This window comes from Schistocerca nitens, chromosome 6, assembly GCF_023898315.1.
Source record: "Schistocerca nitens isolate TAMUIC-IGC-003100 chromosome 6, iqSchNite1.1, whole genome shotgun sequence".
Lineage (NCBI taxonomy): Eukaryota > Metazoa > Arthropoda > Insecta > Orthoptera > Acrididae > Schistocerca > Schistocerca nitens.
The window spans coordinates 342571697-342594943 of record NC_064619.1 but is presented as its reverse complement, the minus strand read 5'-3'; the positions used below and the strand labels follow the sequence as shown (position 1 = coordinate 342594943).

General features: G+C 43.2%; 1 protein-coding gene across 1 annotated transcript in view; it reads left to right on the top strand.

Annotated features, from left to right (window-relative positions):
- Window positions 1-17991, top strand: part of LOC126263356 (zinc finger protein Gfi-1b-like) — a 95448-nt gene extending 77457 nt beyond the window's left edge. The window contains exon 4 of the mRNA XM_049960446.1: window positions 13705-17991. Within this exon, the coding sequence (XP_049816403.1) occupies window positions 13705-13892 (188 nt within the window). The 3' untranslated portion in view covers window positions 13893-17991. The remainder of the gene's footprint in view (window positions 1-13704) is intronic.
- Window positions 17992-23247: the final 5256 nt, after the last annotated feature.

Genomic DNA, 23247 nt, shown 5'->3' with positions numbered 1-23247 from the left:
AGTGAAGAGCGTTCAACGCCTGTTGGGAAAGAAAGGCGTTTTAAGCGCCATTAATAGTCAATGAGCTGTCCTTTATGGAGTACGTAGGATTTCGAGCGTTCATGAAATAATCTCAATCTATAAGGGGCTATTTAAGAGTCAGTAATTACATCTGCGCCACGGGCCAGAAGCGACCATCAGCGTACTGCATAGGACGACACGCAGTCACTAGCGGACACCTGGAAGCCACTCCGGGCATGTACTCAAAGGCCATTTGCATGATGTGAACACCTAAACGCATGAACTACGCAGCTGAAGCTTCTGGTTGTAGTTTTTCATCTTAAGATATGTTACCTGACCGATATCAAATTAATCATTATGCGAGCTTCCTCCCCTAACCGCCGCGATGAGCGAGTGGTTAAAACATCCGACTCATATTCGCGGAGTGGTCTTCACATCTCCGTATGGCCTCTGTTTTAAGATTTACGTGATTTCCCTAATCGCTTTGCGTAAAAGCCTAACACCTTCTCGATTAAGACGGAGTAGGATATCAGCCTGACGATTTACGTAGAACGCAGCCAGGAATTCGCCTCAAGGGATTTCCTAACAAGGCCAAAGAATCCTTTGTCAGGCCAAGGTGAAACAAGTTTTGCGTCATCCTCAAAAGATAAGAATAAAGTAATAAAGAATGTAATGTCCAGTTGACTTGAAGGTTATCAGAAATCGTTGATAGTGTGGAAGCAATCTCTGATGGTGTAGAAGTAATCTCTGATGGAGTGGGAGTGATCTTGGTATATGCCTGCATTAATCTGCGAGCATTACAGAAATCATAATTAAGGATGACCCAATGGGTATATGAGCTCTATTTCCGAGTATGAGTGCAACGTGTTTACCAGCGTGACACCCGTCGTAAAACAAGTGTAATCGAAAGTAAACTATATCTAACAAATATACAGGGGATAGGCAAAATAATGTGAACACCTGTACTTACTTGGGAATGGTTTATTAATAAGGCGTTGGACCCACATTTGCCTGCGATAATTCTTGGAATACTGGCATATAACGATTGTATATTCTCCAGCAGAATGTTATGCCACTCTTCGATAAGATCCTCTTCTAACTTCTGTAGTGACGAGGGAGGCGGAAATCCGCTCCGGAGTCTGTGCTCCATTACTGCCCACAGAGGCTCGATAATGTTAAAGTCTGGGGACTGTGCTGACCAGGGATTCTACTGTCCTGGCTGTGTGAATGTGTTCGTTATCGTCCTGAAATATGGCATCATGGAGTACACCTTATCACCTAAAATATTCAAATAATCGTTGACTGTAAAACGGCCTTTGAGAGTAATGATGAAACCAGCAGAATTCCATGCTTAACCGTTGGAATTAAGTAGTCAGGATTGTAGGCTTCTATTGGCCGTTTTCCAGACGTTAACCCGGTGCGATGTTGGAAATAACGAAAACGTTTACTCGTCGGATCATATGGCGTGTTTCCACTGATCAGCCGTCCGGGAATTATGCTCCTGACAGCATGTTTTACACTTCTTTGTCTTGGTTGTCGTCACTAATGGTTCGGTGTAGCAGCTCGTTCATGAAGTTCTCGGCGGGCAGTGTCGATAGCTACGGGATTTCAAAGACGTCTATTGATCTCTACAGTCACTTTAACCGCCGTTGTTGTGTGTCAGCGTACGACGATCTCTGTCATTTAGTTTTGATTTGCGCCCACTATTACGCTTACAAGATGTCTTTCCATGTTTTGTATAGGGTGTCATGACTATTGAAACAGTAGCTATTGAAACATTCAGTAAGTTGGCTGTCTCGGTTACTGATGCTCCAGGTGATCGGGCCCCCACAATCTGCCCTCTTTAGAACTCTGTGAGGTGTTTCATTGCACGTCGACCTCGGTCTCTGAATGCAAATACGAAGTGTGCACTACTCGTAAACAACCTGCACTGTTGCCTAATCCGCAGTGAACACGCACAGTCCAGCGCGGCACGTGCCTTACCTGCGTTGTTGACCGCTAAACACAACCATCCCATAACTACCACTGTTCACATTATTTTGCCTATCCCCTGTATAGGATAGCAAGCACAGCGATTTCTTCAGTATTACAGAATCATTTCCAAATCCGACATACGTTCAGCCTGTAAGGATCTCGGCGTAGATAGGATGTTTAACAGCCCTTCATTCCATTCCCCTTCTCTCTGGAAAACGATCCCAAATAAATCGTAATATGGGAAGGTGTAAACAATGCGTATACTCACAGTCAATTGGTGGCAGTCTGTAGAGAGTGTGCACCGTTACGAAAACGTAGTCTTGCAAGACAACAGTGCTCATCTCCATACGAAACGAAAAACCACGGCTGCCATCGCTGAAATGGGTTTCCCAGTGGTGCCACATCCACCGTATTCTCCTGATTTGGCCCCTTCTGAGTATTCAGGGTATGAAGAGACCTCTGTGTGGACATCATTTCGCAGACTTCCAGGAACTGCGAGCAGCTGCCCTGCGGTGGGGGCGACACACTCCAAAGTGGGCCAGGTCAGGAGAATAGGACGGCTTTGCAGTACCTCGAACTCCATTTCAGTGATGGTTCCCGACTCTTGTGGGAAGGAGCGTTGTCATGCCACAAGAGCACATTTTCGTGACGGTACACACTCGCAACACGCTCCCACCAATCACCTGTGGATATCCACATTGATTACATCCTTCTTCCACAGAAATCACGTCGATCAGCGCTGACCTTGGTGATCACACTCCATGTTTTCCACTCACGTAATGAAACCAGACGGTAAAATGGGCGGTACTACACAGTGATTACGCTTCTAGTGACTGCCCAGCCACCAGTGGTTAGACCAAAGCATTACTTACTGGATGGTTAGAATTAAAGTACAACTGCTCACAGAGATCAAGTGTGGGCTGTAATTATAGTATGGCAAGGAAACGTGGTAGATATTCCAATGCGTTAATGCGGAACTTACTTAGCCTCGAAAAAAATTAGTTCTAAATTTGGCCACCGGGTGTAAATCTGGCGCTGTAAATGTAAGAAAGACGGTTAGAATTTTTCCATACGTAATGGATTAGGAACGGGACGTGGGCGGAAAAAAATTAGAAAGGCAAAATTTTGATTTTATTATTAATTACCGCTTACACAATTTGTTCAATATGAGCATCGGAGACGTCGACGAGTTGCTACATCTGTAAGACAACGCTGTCAACAGTTGTTCTCAGTTGTTCCGGTGGAACTGAGCAACGGATTCCTGTACATTCGCCTTCAGACCAAGAAGACATCGAACGTATCCCTGGTAAATCCCCAGAGTAAAAATCACATGGATTCAAATCAAGTGATCTTGCAGGCCATGCAAAATTTAAATGGCTCCAAGCAACATCTGAGGTCAGCTGTCCCGTAGACTACTTAAACCTAACTAACCTAAGCACATCACATACATCCATGCCCGAGGCAGGATTCGAACCTGCGACCGAAGCAGCAGCGCCTAGAACCTCTCGGCCACAGCGGCCGGCGCAGGCCATGCATCTGGAAAACCTCTGGAGATAAGACGCTCGTGGAAGGTTGTTAAGCAGGTCTTTCATTGGGCGAGCGACATGAAGTGTTGCCCCATCTTGCATGAAAACAGTGGTTTCCAAGCAGTTGTGCTCTTCCAGGAAACGCATATTACTACTATAAGGTCTCGATAACGTGCAGACGTCACAGCATACCTGGCAGACCCTCTGGGTATATTCTCTTCAGAGAAGAACGGACCGAGAATGAAGGTGCTTGTGAATCCGCACCACACAGTCACATATAAAGAGCGCAATGGCTCTTCTTGCGCATACACGCGGTTTAACAGCGCCCCAGTTCGCCAGTTCTGTGTATTCACTGCACCCTGTAGAGTAAAATGTGCCACGTCACTCCATAGAATATTGCCTGGTCACTTGTCATCAACTTCGATCCGAGCCAGAAATCGAAGAGCAAATTCAGGACGTTAGTGCAGGTCATGAAGTTTCAGTTGCTCTACCGTCTGGATCTTGTAGGGGCACCAGTATAATATAGAACGCGAAACTTTCCGTACTGTTGACCATGGGATGGACAGTTCTCGTACCACTACACGAGCATTAGCACTGCCTGGGGGACGTGCTACGTGGTCAGTTGCAGCAACAGCAACCTCGCCAATAACTTCCACTGGAATACGACGCCTTCCTCTTCCAGGGGTCGCAGCGCGCTCACCCATATTTTCTCATTTCATTATATGTTCTTTGAACCATTTAATGATGACGGGTCTACACCTCAGACCTTTCAGTCGGCGAGAATAAAGCACCGTAATTGCTGCAGTTCACACACAATAGTTTCTCTAACGGTGCACGGTCTCTCTCCTCGATAGCCATACTGTTCACTCACTTTATGGCTTGTCAAATAACAGCGTGGATGTCGTACCGTCATACAAACAGTGTATAGCGCCAGATTTACAGAATTGGAGGTAATTTTCTTCCAGCACAAATCGGTTCCGTATTAACGCATTGGAATACCACGTAAGTTTCGCAGCTATATGATAATTATAGCCCATACTGGCCCTGCCTGAGTAGCTGCATTTTAAGTACAACCACCCGTTACTGCCGGCCGGTGTGGCAGAGCGGTTTGAGGCGCTACAGTCTGGAACCACGCGACCGCTACGGTCGCAGGTTCGAATCCTCCTCGGGCATGGATGTGTGTAATGTCCTTAGGTTAGTTAGGTTTAAAAAGTTCAAAGTTCTAGGGGACTGATGACCTCAAATGTTAACTCTCATAGTGCTCAGAGCCATTTGAACCACCCGTTACTTGCAACTCCTAATGTTGGGTCAAATGGCGCACCGTAAGTGATGGGGAAATTTAAAGCACAAATCAATATGAAACGCCCCTCGTATTACGCGTGAGGAGAAAAAATAATCTCGTTTCCCCAGACGCTTTTCCTTTTCCTTCCTTTCCTTGCTGAAAACACTCGGTGTATCATAATTAATACTGAAAACTGAAACAGGTAAAAGTATACATTAAGAGAAGCAAAAACATTCCGGTAACATGGGTTAGTAAAAGAGCTTGTTTGCAAAGAAATTGCATATGTGTGGTTACGTGTCTCCACTGACTGCTCTGTGAAACATTGTCCTAGTTTGTGCAAATGTATTTTAAATGAAACTTTTCGATTAAGTCTGTACGTAATTCCATTCTAAGACGGCGAGGTCCTTCGATATGAAGAAAAACCTCCAATTTCCTGTCAAAGATATCATTGCAGCCTGCACCTAAATCGGTTTAAGGAAAAAACTGAAAAGCTAAATCTCATACGGAGATTCGAACCGTGTTGCTTTCAAATGCGCGTCTTGTACCTTAAACGACTCTGCCGTCTCGGTCGATAATTTCATTCGAGGCCGCCTGAAACAGATTCGAGTGAGTGCTGCGTAATGAAGAAAAAGGGTTTAAGTAAAGGAAGATTCCATTTTACTTCAATTTTGTTGATGATTACGATCTCGTTTCCGAGTAACGGGACCTAACAAGAGCGACGCACACCCCGCCGTAGACGGGTTCTCACTTTCACGGTCTGGCAGTAGCGCGCCGCTCGCGTTTGCGCCCGCGTGCTGCCCTCACAACCAAAGTCTGCGTCACAAAGCAATCTTGGATAATTTGTTTTCTCTGCAAACATCGCACAACGTAGCTTTCCGTGTTGTTCAAGAGTGCCGGCGCCAACAAAACCTTGCACTACTGTGTTGTGCCGCAGAACCCGCCACACACACATACACACCGGCTTTCTTTACGGCCCGGAAGGGGCCAGCTAGGGAGAGCAGTAATTCTGCCAAAGGTATCACGGGCCCGTGCTTGCTAGCCGGCCTGACAGCTGAGGCGCGGCAAAACAGGCAGCCCGTGCAGCGTCAACACGGCGCCCCGAAGCCGCCGCGGTGGCGGCGGGTAAATATTTGGGCCCAGCCGGGCGGCCACTGACGGCTTGGCTCGCCCCATTACGTTTATTGCGTCCTCTTATCGAAGTAATCAGTACTCACGCAATTGCTCGCGCCGGCGAATTAACAACTTGTTTCCTGCACGGGGCTGCAGGGTTTCTCGTGTCCCTCGAGAGATTTGTCGCAGCTACTAAAATGACTCGGGGGAACCGAATTCGTGTATATTTTATGTCTCCCAGTAAACAAGCTGTACCTCGGCGAAGCGAGGTGTTTGCCTGGGGGAACAACGGAACATTTTTCAACTACAAGGTTTGGACTAAGTTATATGAATCCATACCGTACTTAATACGGTACTGCTATGGACGGCCTAAATTATTAAATACGAGTAAAAGGTTACCATAGTTCCAACCAGATAACATCTACCAGAAAACTATGAATTACTTAACAGGTTTCGCGCGAGCTGTAAAGAACATTGAAACTAGCCACATGCTTCGCATAACTGTAGCAACGTTTTCCAAGAATTTTATGTGGTTAAAGAAATCAGTTTGCGTTCCGGAGAAATGTGATACGACATTGACCCTACGACTTATCTTGGCCGACAGGTCGAAGAAAGACAAACCTACGCTACAAACTATTTGTACATTGAGAGGAAGCTTTTGACACTGTTGACTGGACGGCACCCTTCAAAATTCTAAAGGTAGTACGGATATAGCACAGCTAGCGAAAGCTTATTTACAACTTGTACACAAACCAGACTGCAGACATGGAAGTCGAAGAACGTAATACACAGGCAGTACTTGCGAATGAGACAGGTTTGAAGCTTATCGCCCACGTTGGTCAATCTGTAAATTGAGGAAACAGTAACAAGCATGAAGGAGACATTTGGGAAAGGAGTTAATGAACAGGGAGAGGAACTAAATTTTTTGACGTTTCCCTCTGACACTGTATATGTGTCAGAAATGCCAAAGGGCTTGGAATAGACACTGTCTAAGAAAGAGGTTATACTCTGAACAACAACAATAATAAAATAAGCGAAATGGATTGCAGTTGCATTAAATAAGGAGTAACTGAGGGAGTTGCATTATAAAATGAGGCAGCAAAAGTAGTACCAGGTGAGTTTTAGTATTTGGGCAATAAGATAATGATGATGGACGAAATAGGGAGGATATAAAAATCTGGCTGGCAATAGCAGAAAAATTATTTCTAAATGAGGATAAATTTGTTAACATCGAATATAAATTTGTGTTAAAAATCTTTTTTGGATGTATTTGTCACAGTAGTCTTGTCTGGAAGTGTAATATGGATGATGGGCATATCAGGAAAGAAGGAAATGGAAGCTTCTGAATGTGCTGTTATAAAATAATGCTGAAGTTTAAATAGGTCGATCGAATTAGGAGGCACTGAATCGAACTGAGGAAAAAAAATTGTGGTTGAACTTGACTAAAAGAAGAAATAAGCTGATGGGGCACATTCTGGACATTACGAAATCATCATTTAAGTAATGAAAGAAAGGTTTTTTTTTGGGGGGGGGGGGGGGGAAGGGAGGGAGATTGTTGAGTGAGAACAGGTTGAATACAGTGAGCAGCTACAAGCGGGGTAAGCTGCGGTAGTTATGCACAGATGATATTACGTGTACTAATAGATTAGCGTGAAAAGCTGCATCAAAACAATCTTCAGATTAAAGAATACAACAACAAAATATCATTTTGAATTATTATTTATTTAAGATTTATTGTATATTAGGAACACTGTATTCATGCATGAAATATTATTTCATATTTGAAAACAATAATTCGCTATACTTTTGTACTTAAGCGAGAATTATGATCGCGTATTACATACTCGCCACCATAGCCGAGATTATAGCGCACGCCTGTGCGGTGTCGCGGGGAGTTACGCCAGTTCGAGTCCTGATGATGGATGAAAATTTCACTGCCAGAGTTTGGCCGACAAGGGGTGGAGAGGGGGTGGTGTAAAGTTCCTGATGATCATTCTTTACTCCAGCGTCCTGGGTTAAAAACCAAACCGGTCTGGAGTGTCTCATGAAGTGTGGACAAGTGGCACTATTAATGGTGATACGTCCGTCGGCTGGGGATGTTAAGCTCGGCAGCAACCTAGTGTCTTTCGAGAGAAATAGGCAGAAGGTCTGACCCTCCCCGTTATCTCATCATCATCATATAGCGTAAACATAACATTACATTACTCGCGCATTCATTACACTCACATACACTCTACAAATAAACATACAACATAACTTTCGCAAATCCGCAGAAAAGGGGCAGAGGAAGAACACAGTTTCCTTTAGGCGGCTGAATCCTCCCCTTAGGATGGGATTTTCGAGCAACAATGCCACATGAAATTTATTTTAATTTACAACGTAGCCTACAAGGGAAACAGTTATCTTGCAAGCCACTGATGTTGCAAACGTTTTGAATATTAAGAACTACCGTTGCTTTCACATCACTTCTACTGAGTATAATTCTTTGCTCAAGTTGTCGTTCTCCTTGTCCGCCTCATCCTCGAACGTGCACCTCACTAAACTAATATTCGTTTTGTAAATAAAAACCGCGTTTTTCTTGTTGCAATGTTTTTTTCCGTTTTCTTTTTTCCAGACGCGCTTCGCCTTTTTACTTTGAGGCATCTTCAACGGAATCTAAAATGATACAGATTTGTTTTGATATGCGATATTTGTAGATTGCAAAATATTTCATGCTTGTTTCTACGGAAATAAGTGATTACTTACTGTTATTCGAGTTTTGGCTGGCATCTGTGCTTCCTCTCATCTGGTCACATGCTACCATTTCACCTACGGAACATAAGCACATAGGAAAGATCATAAAGTAAAAAACATTAGCTAGGACTTCAAATCAATTTTCGGTTAAATCTCTACAACTAGCGTCAGACAAATAATAGTACTCCACTGCAATTAGCGCAAAGAACATGAAAGTTGTGAGGAAGAAAGTTCGTAATGTGAATATGTGCTTACATTTCGTAAGTGGAACTACAGTGCGATCTAAACTCAAATAGCCCTTGTTTACGTAAAAAAAGAGACATGAACAAATACCGCATACCAAAACAAATCTGTATCATTCTAGATTCAACTGAAGACGAGTAAAACGGCGAAACGCTTCTGGAAAAAAATAAAATACATTACAGCCAGAAAATGTGGTTGTTACTTGCAATGCTAATATTTCCGTGCTTGGTGCGCGTGGTGGCTACGCTAACAGAATTGTCACTAAGCTAAATAAACTGATTTTTTGGAACACCGACACTCTTGTGCTGTTGAAACTATGAGATCCTTTGTCGAAAAGCGAGAGTGCGGGAGTAGCTGACCCTCGAGTCCTGCCGGCGTCGTTGCCCTCGCGTAATCTCGGACAGGCAGCGAATCTGGTTTGGAGCGCGCGATGCGGGTGGGTAATGAGGCGTGAGCGTAGGCGCCGACACCTGGGGCTGGCGGCCGAGCTGAGCTGTCCAGGGCGCGGACCTTGAGGCTCGCGCGGCGCGGCGCCCGCATGGCAGGGCGAGGGCCGCGGACAGACGGGCCAGCTGCCGCGCCACCAGGGACCTCGACCTTACCACCTGCCGCCGCCGCCGCCGCCGCCGCCGCCGCAGCAACTGCAATCCCTGCCACTCCCTCACCGCACTCTCCCGGCTCACGGCTGCGCTTAGGTTGTCACAACACGCTAGCTGCTTTTCTTATACGATCATTACTGACTAACTGTTGTTGTTGTGGTCTTCAGTCCGAAGGCTAATTATTCGGGAGGACGACGGTTGAATCCCGAGTCCGACCATCTTCATTTAGGTTTTCCGTGATTTCCCTAAAATCGCTCCAGGCTAATGCCGGGATGGTCCCTTTGAAAGGGCACGGCCGACTTCCTTTCCCGTCCTTCCCTAATCCGATGAGACCGATGACCTCGCTGTCTGGTCTCCTCCCCCAAACAACCGCCCCCCCCCCCCCCCAATCCCGAAGGCTAATTCGATGCATCTGTCCACGCTAATCTATCATGCGCAGGCCTCTTCATCTACAAATAACTACTACAACCCACATCCTTTTGAACTTGCTTTCTGCATTCACCTCTTCGTCTCCCTCTACAATTTTTACCCTCCACACTTTAGGAGACTACGGCATCCCTCAGCATTTCAGAACGTAATTCATAGTTCGTACGCTGATAACAGCACCGAGACAGGCGATGGTACAGCAACCAGGAGAATAACACAAGGAGTCAGAAAGGGTGTCCTTTATCGTCGCACAACTTAACTTATGAACTCAAAATAAATAAATAAAATCGATGCGCCACGAGTAAATTATCTGAATGGGAAGAAAACGATAGATGAGGTGTGCATCTTATGTAGAATAAAGTGTACCTACTAAGGTTTTCTGTTTTTTAGTTCAGAATTCACATTTCTTACAAAACCTCAAAAAGTGTTTGCAATTAAGTCCGCCATAATTTCTACATCTTAGTTTTATAGAAACACACATATATTCTCCAAATTCCAGCTTCTTATCTATTTTTCTTGCGGCCTGTAAACATTAGGAATAATAGCGGCAATTGTGGAAACTACTTATAGATTTTTAGTCAGACTATTTCATACGTCTACATCATTCTCCAGTATTGTATGAACCAATTATAAAAACTGTAGCACTATTTAATTTCTGTTTTACGCAGTTTGCGAAATGCTTAAGGCGCTCTCTGTTGGACTTTGAGGCTTGGAAGACAGAGTAGGGCAAGTCCCTCTCCCTCCCTCTAGATCGTGGCTGTTACTATGCAGCAAACGTGCTTCCTTCCACACAGACGGTCTAGAGGCTACCGCCTTTAGTGGTGTCCTCACTACACACCCTTACGACTTTTACTCTGTCGCTATAACCACCTCCTATACAGAGAGGGACTTTCCACCAGTTTTTCACTTCCTAACAGTACATTAGTACCTATCAGTCCTTACGCATGAATTTTGTAGGTGCCTTTTTATGAATCTTAAAATGTCAGTTTTGTACCTTACATTGTTGTTTGTTGACACATCTTGGATTTAAAGTTTATTATTTTTCAGAACCCTCGTCTCTACTTACTTCATTTACGGGCGCTAATAGCACGGACGTTTGATGCTATCAGACAGTAATTATCATCATCCTATGCATGAATCAATAATTAGCACCAACACCTTCTCATACATATGATGAGGTGACAAAAGTCTTGTCGGACCTCTTTTTGCCCTGTGTAGTGCAGCAACTCGACAAAGCATGGAACAATGAACAACGCTGCCTCTACAGCAGCTGCCCGTAATTGTGAAAGTGTGGCTGGTGCAGTATTTTGTGCACGAACTCCCTTCTGGATTATATCCCGTAAAAGTTCGATGGGATTCACGTTAGGCGATCTGACTGGACAAATAATTCTTCCGAACTGTCCAGAATGTTCTTCAAACCAATCGCGAACAATTCTGACCCGGTGACATAGCGCATTGTCATCCATAAAAATTCCATCATTGTTTGGCAACATTAAGGTCATGAACGGCTGCAAATGTTCTCCAAGCAGCCGAACATAACCATTTCCAGATAATGATCGATTCATTTGGACCAAAGGACTCAGTACATTCCATATAGACACAGCTCATATGGAGCCACCGTCAGCCTATACTGTGCTTTGTTGAAAACTTATTGCTGTGGTTATTTCGCTCAGTGTTGCTTGTCTGTTAGCACTGACAACGCTACCAAAAGCCGCTGCTCTCGGTCGTTAAGTGATGGCCATTGGCCACTGCGCTGTCAGTGGTGAGAGGTAATGCCCGAAATTTTGTGTTCTCGGCGCACTCTTTACACTGTGGATCACGAAATATTGGATTCCCTCATGATTTCCAAATTCGAATGTCCCATGCCTCTAGCTTTAACTATCATTCTACTGTTAATTCGGGTCGTGGGGCCAAAATCACATCGAAAACCTTTTCACATGAATCACTTGAGTACAAATGACAGCTCCGCCAATACACAGCCTTAGTGAACGTGATTCTACTGCCATCTCTGTATGTACATGTCTCTGTGTACAGCACACACAAAAGTATTCCTCCCTTCCGTGAAGGACGAAAAAAATATATACAAATTTGACAAGACGTTAATAATAAAACAGTAATATTAACGGCACAATGGGTCGATGTTATAAGTTCAACGACAACTGGATAGCATGTGGAGACAATTTGTTACAGTGAAGAGCCAAAAGAACTGTTACACCTGCCTAACATCGTATAGGGCCCGCGTGAGCACGTAGAAGTGCTGCAATACGACGTGGCAGGAACTCGACTAATGTCTGGAGTAGTGTTGGAGGGAACTGACACCATGAATCCTGCAGGGCTGTCTATAAATCTGAAAGAGTACGGGGGGGTGGAGATCTCTTCTGAACAGTACGTTGCAAGGCACCGCAGATACGCTCAATAATGTTCATGTCTGGGGATTCTGGTGTCCAGTGGATGTAATTAAACTCATAAGAATGTTCCTGGAGCCACTCTGTAGCAATTCTGGACGTGTGGGGTGTCGCACTGTCCTGCTGGAATTGTCCGACTCCGTCGGAATGCACAATGGGCATGAATGGATACAGGTCATCAGACAGGATGCTTATATACGTGTCAAGTGTCCGAGTCGTCTCTAGACGTATCAGGGGTCCCATATCACTCGAAGTACACACGGCCCACGCCGTTATAGAGCCTCCACCAGCTTGAACAGTCCCCTGCAGAGTACATGGGTTCGTGAGTGTGTCTCCATACCAGAACACGTCCATCCGCTCGATACAATTTTAAGCGACACTCGTCCGGCCAGGCAACATGTTTCCAGACATCACCAGTCCAATGTCGGTGCTGACGGGCCCAGGCGAGGCGTAAATCTTTGTTGCACTTCTGTCACGTTGAACGATTGTCTTCAGTCGTCGTTGGTCCCGTTCTTGCAGGACCATTTTCCAGCAGCAGCGGTGTCGGAGATTTGATATTTTACCGGGTAACTGATATTCACGGTACACTTACGAAATGATGGTTCGGGAAAATCCCCACTTCATTGCTACCTCTGAGATGCTGTGTCCAATCGTCCTTGCGCCTGCTATAACACCAAACTCATTCAAGCCTTGATAACCTGCCATTGAAGCAGCAGTAACCGATCTAACAACTGCGCCGCTGCAGAATATATTGGAGCATCTAGGATTGCCCAGTCTGAAAATAGAAGCTCAAGCCATGCGGCTACGCTTTCAATAATAAAAATTGACATTAAAACAATAGCTTTTTGGTTGTCTTGTTTTTTTCTTCTTTTAAATGATTTTAAAAGACATTTGCTGGATGATAATAATTTTTTATTTTTTATTTTATTTATTTTATTTTTTATTTTTTTATTTTTTTATTTTTTTATTTTTTTCCATTCGCTCACACTTTCACACGATATATACATTGTACTGACTCATACATATTACAGTTAACACATTGTCACACTCATTCATTCACCATTTTTTTATAAAATAATAAAATAATTAAATAAATAATAGATAAATAAACTGCGCCAGACGCTTGTTGTCTTTTATAGGCGTTGCCGACCGCAGCGCCGTGTTCTGCCTTTTTACATATCTGTGTATTTGATTACGCATGCCTGTACCAGTTTCTTTGGCGCTTCAGTGTATATTCAAATTTCACTCTTTCTTGCAAATCAGATATCCGGCTGCCCAGCAACCTCTTGAGGTGGCTGCCATGTCCTCGAGTTCTGTTACTTGCTCTTTCCTGCTTTCTCTGCGTTGCCGGCTGAAGAAGCCCCGCCACTGTTGTTTCTCACGGTGCTCCCCCGCCTCTGTTGCAGGGGAGAAGCCGCACAAGTGCGTCGTGTGCGGCAAGGCGTTCAGCCAATCGTCGAACCTCATCACGCACATGCGCAAGCACACCGGCTACAAGCCCTTCTCGTGCGGCCTGTGCGAGAAGGCGTTCCAGCGCAAGGTCGACCTCCGCCGGCACCGCGAGAGCCAGCACCCCAGCGCGCCGCTCACCTGAGGCCGCGGCGGCTGCCAGCCTCAGCTCGAGCTTTCGGTGCTGTTCTCGGTCACACGTCCAAGTGCAGAACTCTTATCGAAGAGGATGGAGCTCACCTTCCAAAATTTGAGCCTGTAATCCCTCTTGACTCGGCAGCTACACCGATAACAATTCAGAGGTGAACGCACCCGTGACAGACGGCTCGGTCACATCAGAGACATCCTGTGATAATGCACAAGCTGACCATCATACCAAATAACTGTGTTGCAAGAGCTGTATAGGCAACTGGTGCAAAGAAGGAGAAGGAATTTTGTGGTGTAGCCATCATGAGTGACAACAGTGGGCATTTCCTTTCCTTTAATTTCATATTACCAGAACTAGTCTGTAAAGACAACTAATTTTGTGTTATCTCATATGTTTATGAGCTTTTGCTCTTGAAGCGTTTGGTCGGTGTCAGAATTGTTGAACACTCGTCACTGTTAGTGTACGTCCTACAGAAATGTTAAGGTAACAAGTGGTCGTCACTCGAGCCACACATGACAGGCATTGAGTCACACTTCCCGTCGGGCTTTTAGTTACCGGAAATCAGCGACATAATACGTTGAAGACTTAATAAATTTATAATATGAGGCTTCAAGAGTATGTCACTACACAAGGAAACGACATTATACAAAGCGAGTCGTGAATGAGGAAAAATATTGCATGGACAGCATGCTGCTAAGAACAACAAGTACAGAATCTTATTTTTGTTTCTCCTAGAGTTACTGTTTACATAACAAAGAAAGAAGTTAACCATTTAAGAAGATTCTTCACACCCTCAAGATATGAACAAATTATTCTCTCACGATGTGTCACATCACGCACCGAGGTTCTGATCTGTATCATCCAACGTTAGGAAGATGAGGGGAAAAAACTCGTTTCGTCGTACAGTACGATCAAACACGTGAAAACCTGTGAGCCATGCGTTGCCAGCAGTGGCAATAACTATTGTCTCGTGTCTCGTGAAGTTTCTGCTGTAAACGGAAAGAGCGGCAGACTACATTACAATCAAGTGTTGAAATACAAAAAAATTTAAAAATTCCCATCGTATATCGTGTGCTGAGAAGCATTATCATTTAACGACATAGGAGCACTAGAAAAAGACTGCTGTTAATAGCTCAGTGTGTGACTGAGTACGGAATATTTTTCTTCACTTGTGACGTAATCGGTGCAGTGCTTTATAAAAGTGCCCTGAGTGTGACGATGATGTTACAGCACATACGTCACTAAACTGCACGTTCATGGGAACAAATCTCTCTTAATTTTCTCGGTTCCGTTGAGGATGGGCTGCTGGATCTGCAACTGAAAAGTCTTGAAATGTGGAAATGTCTTTCTTTACAGCAGCTACTTCTTTTTCTGTTTTTTAGTGCACAACCCTTATCATTTTAAAGTGCATACGCTGATGTATATGTTCACTAAAACCGAAAGAGTACGTTGAAAACTCAACCACAGATAGGCTTCAGAGACACCTCCATTGGGATGTTGGGCGAATCATCTGCTCCTACAACGTACTTCAGCTTGATTTACCCTACTCTAATAATAATGTCCAGGCTGGAAACAAATTCTTCTAATGCAAAGATAGCAGCACAGCTTCACACACATTGTATTATGTCTCTGTAATATTCGAGCTGCAGTTACTTTTTCTTTTTCATATAACTGTCATGAAAAAGAAATTTCTAATTATTCAAGGAAAAAATTAAAGTTATCACTTTGCCACCTTTCACATTTTCAAGAACCATGTAAATAATATTACAATATTACGTCCAACAATGTAGTCCCACATGGTACAGAGTACCACCTCTAAAATACCCCAAAAACAACACTGTAGCCATTAAAAGAATACTGGCCATCTACCACGTCATGCTGTATTGAGACGATATGTTTCCGTAATTTATACATCAATTATCAACGCGAAAGGATGTTTCATCAAAACAGCATTACATTACAGTAAGATGAAAACATTATATGGCACAGTCATTTCTACGTGGAGACAGTATCTCTACAACAACATGGCACTCAGGTTTGTTTTGTACAAACATAACCACTTTCAAACATTCCTTCATTGGGTCAATGGATATTTATTCTTGTACTGCTTCCGTGATTTTCATTAGATGCATATACAACAAAATTAACATGTAAACCACGATAAACGTAGAACAACTCATAAAATTAAAACTATATACATAACGATAGAATCTAAGTCAAAATGACAAGAAGTTCTCTGAAGTGGTTGTAGATTAATAAAATAATGTTCTTCCAACGTATAAAACTAACAGCAGGTATCCGAAAAATATTTTATGGGCTCCGAGAAGTAAGTACTGACGTGAACACTACTACTAAACAATGTTATTCGCTGAAATGATAGTACGACCTCAACAATAATACTACTTAGGGATGGTTGGTAAATAGTACGGTGAAGAAAGAGGAAAAATCGCCAAAGATGTCTCTTGTTGCTGTCTCTTTCCTAGTTAGCTGAAAGAGTCGGTTGTTTTTGTGGCACCGGCCGGAGTGGCCGTGCGGTTCTAGGCGCTACAGTCTGGAACCGAGTGACCGCTACGGTCGCAGGTTCGAATCCTGCCTCGGGCATGGATGTGTGTGATGTCCTTAGGTTAGTTAGGTTTAATTAGTTCTAAGTTCTAGGCGACTGATGACCTCAGAAGTTAAGTCGCATAGTGCTCAGAGCCATTTGAACCATTTTGTTTTTGTGGCCTTATTCTATACTGCAACTCAACCCAAAGATTTTTTGATGTTTTATACTTAATTAGGTTAGATTCATCGTTTGTGATGATCGCATCCGTCCACTGTATGACTTCCGTCCTGTAAAAAAAAGTGTAAACAATACCAAAGTATCTGGGCCACTCTATTGGGACCAAAAATAAAAATATGCGACGTTGATTAGTGTAGGCATAGCTTCTTAAAGCGTTGTAGCCGGATATCATTCAGCTGAAGCAATAACATAGCATAAAAATGCTATTCTAAAATATATTTCGTATATTTCCCCTCAGATCAGAATAGTCATTCGATGTACACACAATTATTTTAATATTGTGTGTCTTTTAGAACACTGTTTCAAATTGAAGCAGTTGCTCATTCCAAGAACTGTTCTTTATTGTTCTAATTACATACATTTTATTTGTATGCTTTATGTTGGTTTTCTAATTCGACGAATGACAAGTATCTTCGTCACAGTTTGCTAGTTTGGGTCCTATATAAGTGACTGCTATATAGGAATGTTATAAAAGAAAGAGGTTCATGAAAGTTACTAACTGATGGGCTTTGTAATTAAACGTGGTGCTCTTAGGAAGGCAGTTTGTCAGAGTGAAATATTCTTCCTAATTCTAGTCTTTAAATTGTGAATTGTTGATAAACACAAAAGTGCTTAGTCATACCGACGTAAAACATTTAAAATGTTTCAAATAGTTGCCTGGCCGGACTGCTATGTGCCTGCCAGGTTTATAAATCATGTATACGATGCCCGCAAAACAATTATTCTATCTGGGAATGACATACCCAAGTTGACTCTCTTCTTTGTCTTTACTGAGCGAGTGCAAAATATATTTTATGTAAAAAGCGTTTTGTTCGAATAATGTACAGATGCACTGTATATAATACTACACAAGCACCTTTAATTGTAGGATGAGTACCTTCAGCATACCTCTGATGTAGGATTCGGGCTGAAGTTCCCATCTCGCTTGAAGACCTGCAGTTCTGATAAAATACTACACAAGCGTGATGGGAATTTCGGGCACTTCCATAGCTCAGCGTTTAAACACAGGTTGCAGCAATACAGATGCCATACGGCAATCGCAATTCAGTTCTCTTTTTTCATAAATAAAACCTGTCTCATGACTAATGTACCGTCCTACAAAAAAATTTACCATGTTCTTATGTTTAAGGAAAACCAAGTCATTGCTAAGACTTTCATAACAGCTAGCAACCAAAGAATCTTTGTATTTAGTTGTGACATTCGGATTTACTTGTTTTTGGAAAATTTTTGTGTACAGTAGAATTTTTATTCATCATTCCTTACAAAATTAAGTACAGCGACTACTGATAATGTTTGCATATCTCTTATACAAGTTGTGACCAATAAAATTCCTATTTACAATAACTGTGTTCTTCAGTAGAAGATTTTTTTCTCCATTTCCTCGTTGCTCCTTCCCTCCTTCTGCCCCGCCATAACCAAACCAGCAATCTTGGAAGAAAAGGAAAATGAAAATCATGATAATAAGAGAACACGTTTGTACTCAGTGAATTACTGCAGCTAATTCTACAGAACTAGAAAGATTCCTTCTTAATGGCGTGAATCAACGAAGCTTATTTAAAATTGTTCGCTCACGATGCATTAGCTTACGATAAACATAGTCAAGTACTATGTCATTCCCATCTTTGCTTATTACGTAATGGTACATAGCTCAGCACGGTTTATGTAAATCAGAAATAAACGTGCAAGCGACTGTACTTCAGTGGTATTGCGAACAGACTAAAGTTCACAGTTTATGCAGAATATGACTAACACCAGACATCGTTCCCAGACTGATCACTTATATCGGTGTACTTGTGAGAGGTATCATGGTTGAATTACTGTTAGGGAATTCTGAAGTCCTTGAATCTACGCCACACTTTATGTAGAAGTTCTCGTACATACAAAAAAAAAGCCAAAAGTATTCATTTGTAATATAAGTTGTGTTCAATTATATCGATAAAATAGAATGTACTGTGAAATGTGACATGAAATGGAACAAAAGGAAAACTTCAGGCGTACAAAATCGTACAAACATACAGATACAATAAAACAGACTGTAGAACTATATTCACAGAATCAAAAAGCGGATTCAGTACGTTTTTGACCAACAGGAATTTCTATTCTGCCTAACTCTCCAAAGGAAAAAAATCAAACAATGAAAAATTCAGGATGAAATCTAGCAATATTATGAAAAGGATAGTTGATATTCACAATATAGCGGAGATGCTGTGTCGCAGACAGGCACAACAAATGTCTGGAAGTGAGCTTTCGGGCAAGAAGATCTTTGTCGGAAATAGACAAAACACACACACACACACACACACACACACACACACTGTGTGTGTGTTTTCTGCATTTTACTTTCGACAAAGGTCTTGTTGGCCGAAAGCTCACTTCCAGACATTTGTTGAACACTACTGCCCATTAAAATTGCTAAACCACAAAGATGACGTGCTACAGACGCGAAATTTAACCGACAGGAAGACGATGCTGTGATATGCATTCACACTAGGTTGGCGCCGGTGGCGACACCTACAACGTGCTGACATGAGGAAAGTTTCCAACTGATTTCTCATACACAAACAGCAGTTGACCGGCGTTGCCTGGTGAAACGTTGTTGTGATGCCTCGTGTAACGAGGAGAAATGTGTACCATCACGTTTCCGACTTTGATAAAGGTCGGATTGTAGCCTATCGCGATTGCCGTTTATCGTATTGCGACATTGGTGCTCGCGTTGGTCGAGATCCAATGACTGTTGGCAGAATATGGAATCGGTGGGTTCAGGAGGGTAATACGGAACGCCGTGCTGGATCCCAACGGCCTTGTATCAATAGTCTGCACGAACAGTTCGCGACGTTTGCAGTAGCATGGACTATCAACTCGGAGACCATGGCTGCGGTTACCCTTGACGCTGCATCACAGACAGGAGCGCCTGCGATGGTGTACTCAACGACGAACCAGGGGTGCACAAAACATCATTTTTTCGGATGAATCCAGGTTCTGTTTACAGCATCATGATGGACGCATCCGTGTTTGGCGACATTGGAAGCGTGTATTCGTCATCGCCATACTGGCGTATTGCCCGGCGTGATTGTATGGGGTGCCATTGGTTACACGTCTCGGTCACCTCTTGTTCGCCTTGACGGCACTTTGAACAGTGGACGTTACATTTCAGATGTGTTCGACCCGTGACTCTACCCTTCATTCGATCCCTGCGAAACCCTACATTTCAGCAGGATAATACACGACCGCATGTTGCAGGTCCGGTACGGGCCTTTCTGGATACAGAAAATGTTCGACTGCTGCCCTGGCCAGCACATTCTCTAGATCTCTCACCAACTGTAAACGTCTGGTCAATGGTGGCCGAGCAACTGGCTCGTCACAATACGCCAGTCACTACTCTTGATGAACTGTGGTATCGTGTTGAAGCTGCATGGGCAGCTGTACCTGTACACGCCATCCAAGCTCTGTTTGACTCAATGCCCAGGCTTATCAAGGCCGTTATTACGGCCAGAGGTGGTTGTTCTTGGTACTGGTTTCTCAGGATCTATGCACCCAAATTGCGTGAAAATGTAATCACATGAAAGTTCTAGTATAATTTATTTGTCCAGTTAATACCCGTCTATCATCAGCATTTCTTCTTGGTGTAGCAATTTTAATGGCCAGTAGTGTAGCTATCTGCGACTCAATATTTCCGCTATATGGTGAAACCGAACAGAAAAGTTATGTGAATGAGACCGACTCAATTTAAACCAAAGCGTTATGCAATGGATTCAACTGCGTCACTGTTCTGTGACAGCTACATCGTTCTGCTGTAAAAACCTTAACGTTAGATGAAATCCATACGTACGTATCACAAATACTATACTAAATTTTAGAAAGATGACGAGATTACGGAACTAGAAGTGGTAGAAATTTGAAAAGACGGTGATCTTTGGGAAAAGCTATATCAAGAAGTAGCACCTTCTTTTCATAAATGAGTATTCAACAAAAGCATGGTTGTACTGGGAACCCAACTAAGATGGGAATCACAAAAGAAACACGTGTGGTCGTTTACTGATGGCTCACACCAGTCTGACACACACGCGTTCACCGATCTATTTGAACAATTATTTAAACTGACCGCACACACAGCTAGACACACAGTAATATGAAACAAGTGTTACAGATGGAAGAATGCAAATGAAAATGTTACCACAGCAAGTAAAGCTCCCTGTATCATATAAGTTTTTACACACGACTGCTTCAAGACAAACATCGAACGAAACTCCTCAGACTTAGGCGCTGTTCGTAACATCATGATCACTAGTGCCTAGAAAACAAAAGGTTACAAAACATGCACTTGAGGATAGGTGATGGTTTTAAATAAAACTGGATTACTTTGAAGCAGTGCAGCGCCAAAAATGGCGCGTTAGAGAAACTAACTCAGTGAAAGTACACATGATATGAAATGGCGTGAGTTAAAATGAAATAAATGGCAATCAAATTTCTGCAAATGAATTCACTGCGACCCAAGTGCAAAATGGCTTGGCAAAATTGAGTATTTCAGTCTGCGTAAGCACGACAGCCTTTCTAGGGGCCGCTAAGGGGGTACTGCATCCTGCACCATGCAACCAGCTGAATCGGAGATAAACGCCAGAACGTCTCTGGCCAGAGCGTTCAACCCTGTAATCGAGGAGTAACTTCTCTGACGTCATTTCATGTGACGCACAGCGGAGCAAGGAAATGCTTACCCAAATGACTGGTGTTACCAACCTCCTCTTGACTCCATCGAAGGAAGCAGCAACCTTCGCAGTGTCAGAGAGTGCGAGAGATCCATAGAGGCTCACTGCCTGACCAAAAGTGAAGTAACCAGAAGGGGAGGATGAAACAAAATTAAACTTCACGGGTGGAGAGGATATGTGATGTTATTTCAGTGATTGAAAAAAACAGGTAAAATTAACATAGCAGTACGAGTCACCCTCTTTGGCGTGAACTCGTGCACCTGATTTAGTTGGGAATGGTGTCGTAAAGTCATTGTATCCTCTCCTGAAGCAAGCTGGGACGCAGATGATGAACTGGACATTAACATCCCGAATGCTGGCACTGGGACGGACTTGTGTCCGGGCTGATGCCACACGTGTTCCACAGTGGACAGATCTATGGATCTTGCTGGAGAGATGGGGGTACATCAGCATCTCGCAGACTCTTCATAGTGACGCGTTCCATGTGTGGAGGGGTATTGTTCTGGCGAAAAATGCCTTTACTATACTGTTACATGAGACGCAACACATGAGGACACCGGATGGCCAAGACGTACCGCAGTGCTGTCAGAGTACCCTCAAGCACTACCAGCCGCGACTTGAAGTCATGCCCGATGACTCTCCATGCCATGATGACAGGGGTAATACTGCTGAGCCTCTCCAAAACGATGACTGGGTGTTTGTGTTCTCCTCATCATTTCATCCTCATTCATAAACGTGGCGAGACTAGACTGAGTAAAGATTGAGAATTTGTACGGGTGCTGATAACCTCGCAGTTGAGCACCCCACAGACCAAACATCATCATCATCATCTCCCCATATCATCGACAATAGCCATCGGGGATAGCGCAGAACCGTGATTCACTGAGGGATATAATGCGACACCATTCACCAGCATTCCATTGAAATCCCTGGACTAGCAGGACAGAGTGGGTGAGGTTATATTTGTGGAAAGGGGCCAAAATAAGTTGCTGTCAGTTACACTCAACATATAAATCTTATTAGTTAAAACACACAATAACATAAGCAAGAATTAAAAACTCTCAAGTTTTTAACGAAAGAGCTCCTTTGATTTAATTTAAACTGGCTGAAAGCCACATACGAAAATCCAAGGCCCAAGGCTTAAGCAAGGAATTGAGGTACAGGAGTTCTTCTGGAAGTTTTACTTCTTTCAAAAAATTTTTTTACTTCAATAAAAATAGGATGGAGGCCACACATTAAGCAATAACAGTGTTATAGCTTAAGGTCAAAACAAAGATTTTCAATGTTAATTCTAAATAGGCTGAAACCCGGCTGAAAGCTGCATCAACCTAACAATTTAATGGCTTAAAGCCTAGGAAGAAGGGCTTTCAATTTAACAGGCTGAGGGCCTTAGCTTAAAACATTTCATGCAAATTCGGCTGAAGGCCTCATACCAAAACAATAAGAATGTAATGACTTAACGGCAAGAGCAAGATTTGGAATTTTCAGTTTAAGAGAGTTTACAACTTGGCTGAAAGCCACACCATGGAGGAAACAATATCACGGCTTAAGGCCTAAAGAGAAAAAATCTTACAATTTTAATAAGCTAAAACTCGGTTGAAGACCACACAGAGTACTTAAGACTAAAAGGAAATAACTTCGTAAAATACAAGGAGCGGCGCTCGGAATGTTTCAAGGATCGGCCTGGAAAGTAACACTAACGCACGTTTAGATAAGACAAACAGCCAGACCGACAACCTCTTAATCGGAAGGCAACCCAACCGAAGGCCAGCCGACAAACCGACCAACAAATCAGTTCTGCTCCACCTAACTAGCAAAACGACAACAAGACGTGAATAGCACAACATTCTGGATACTGGCACCCAAT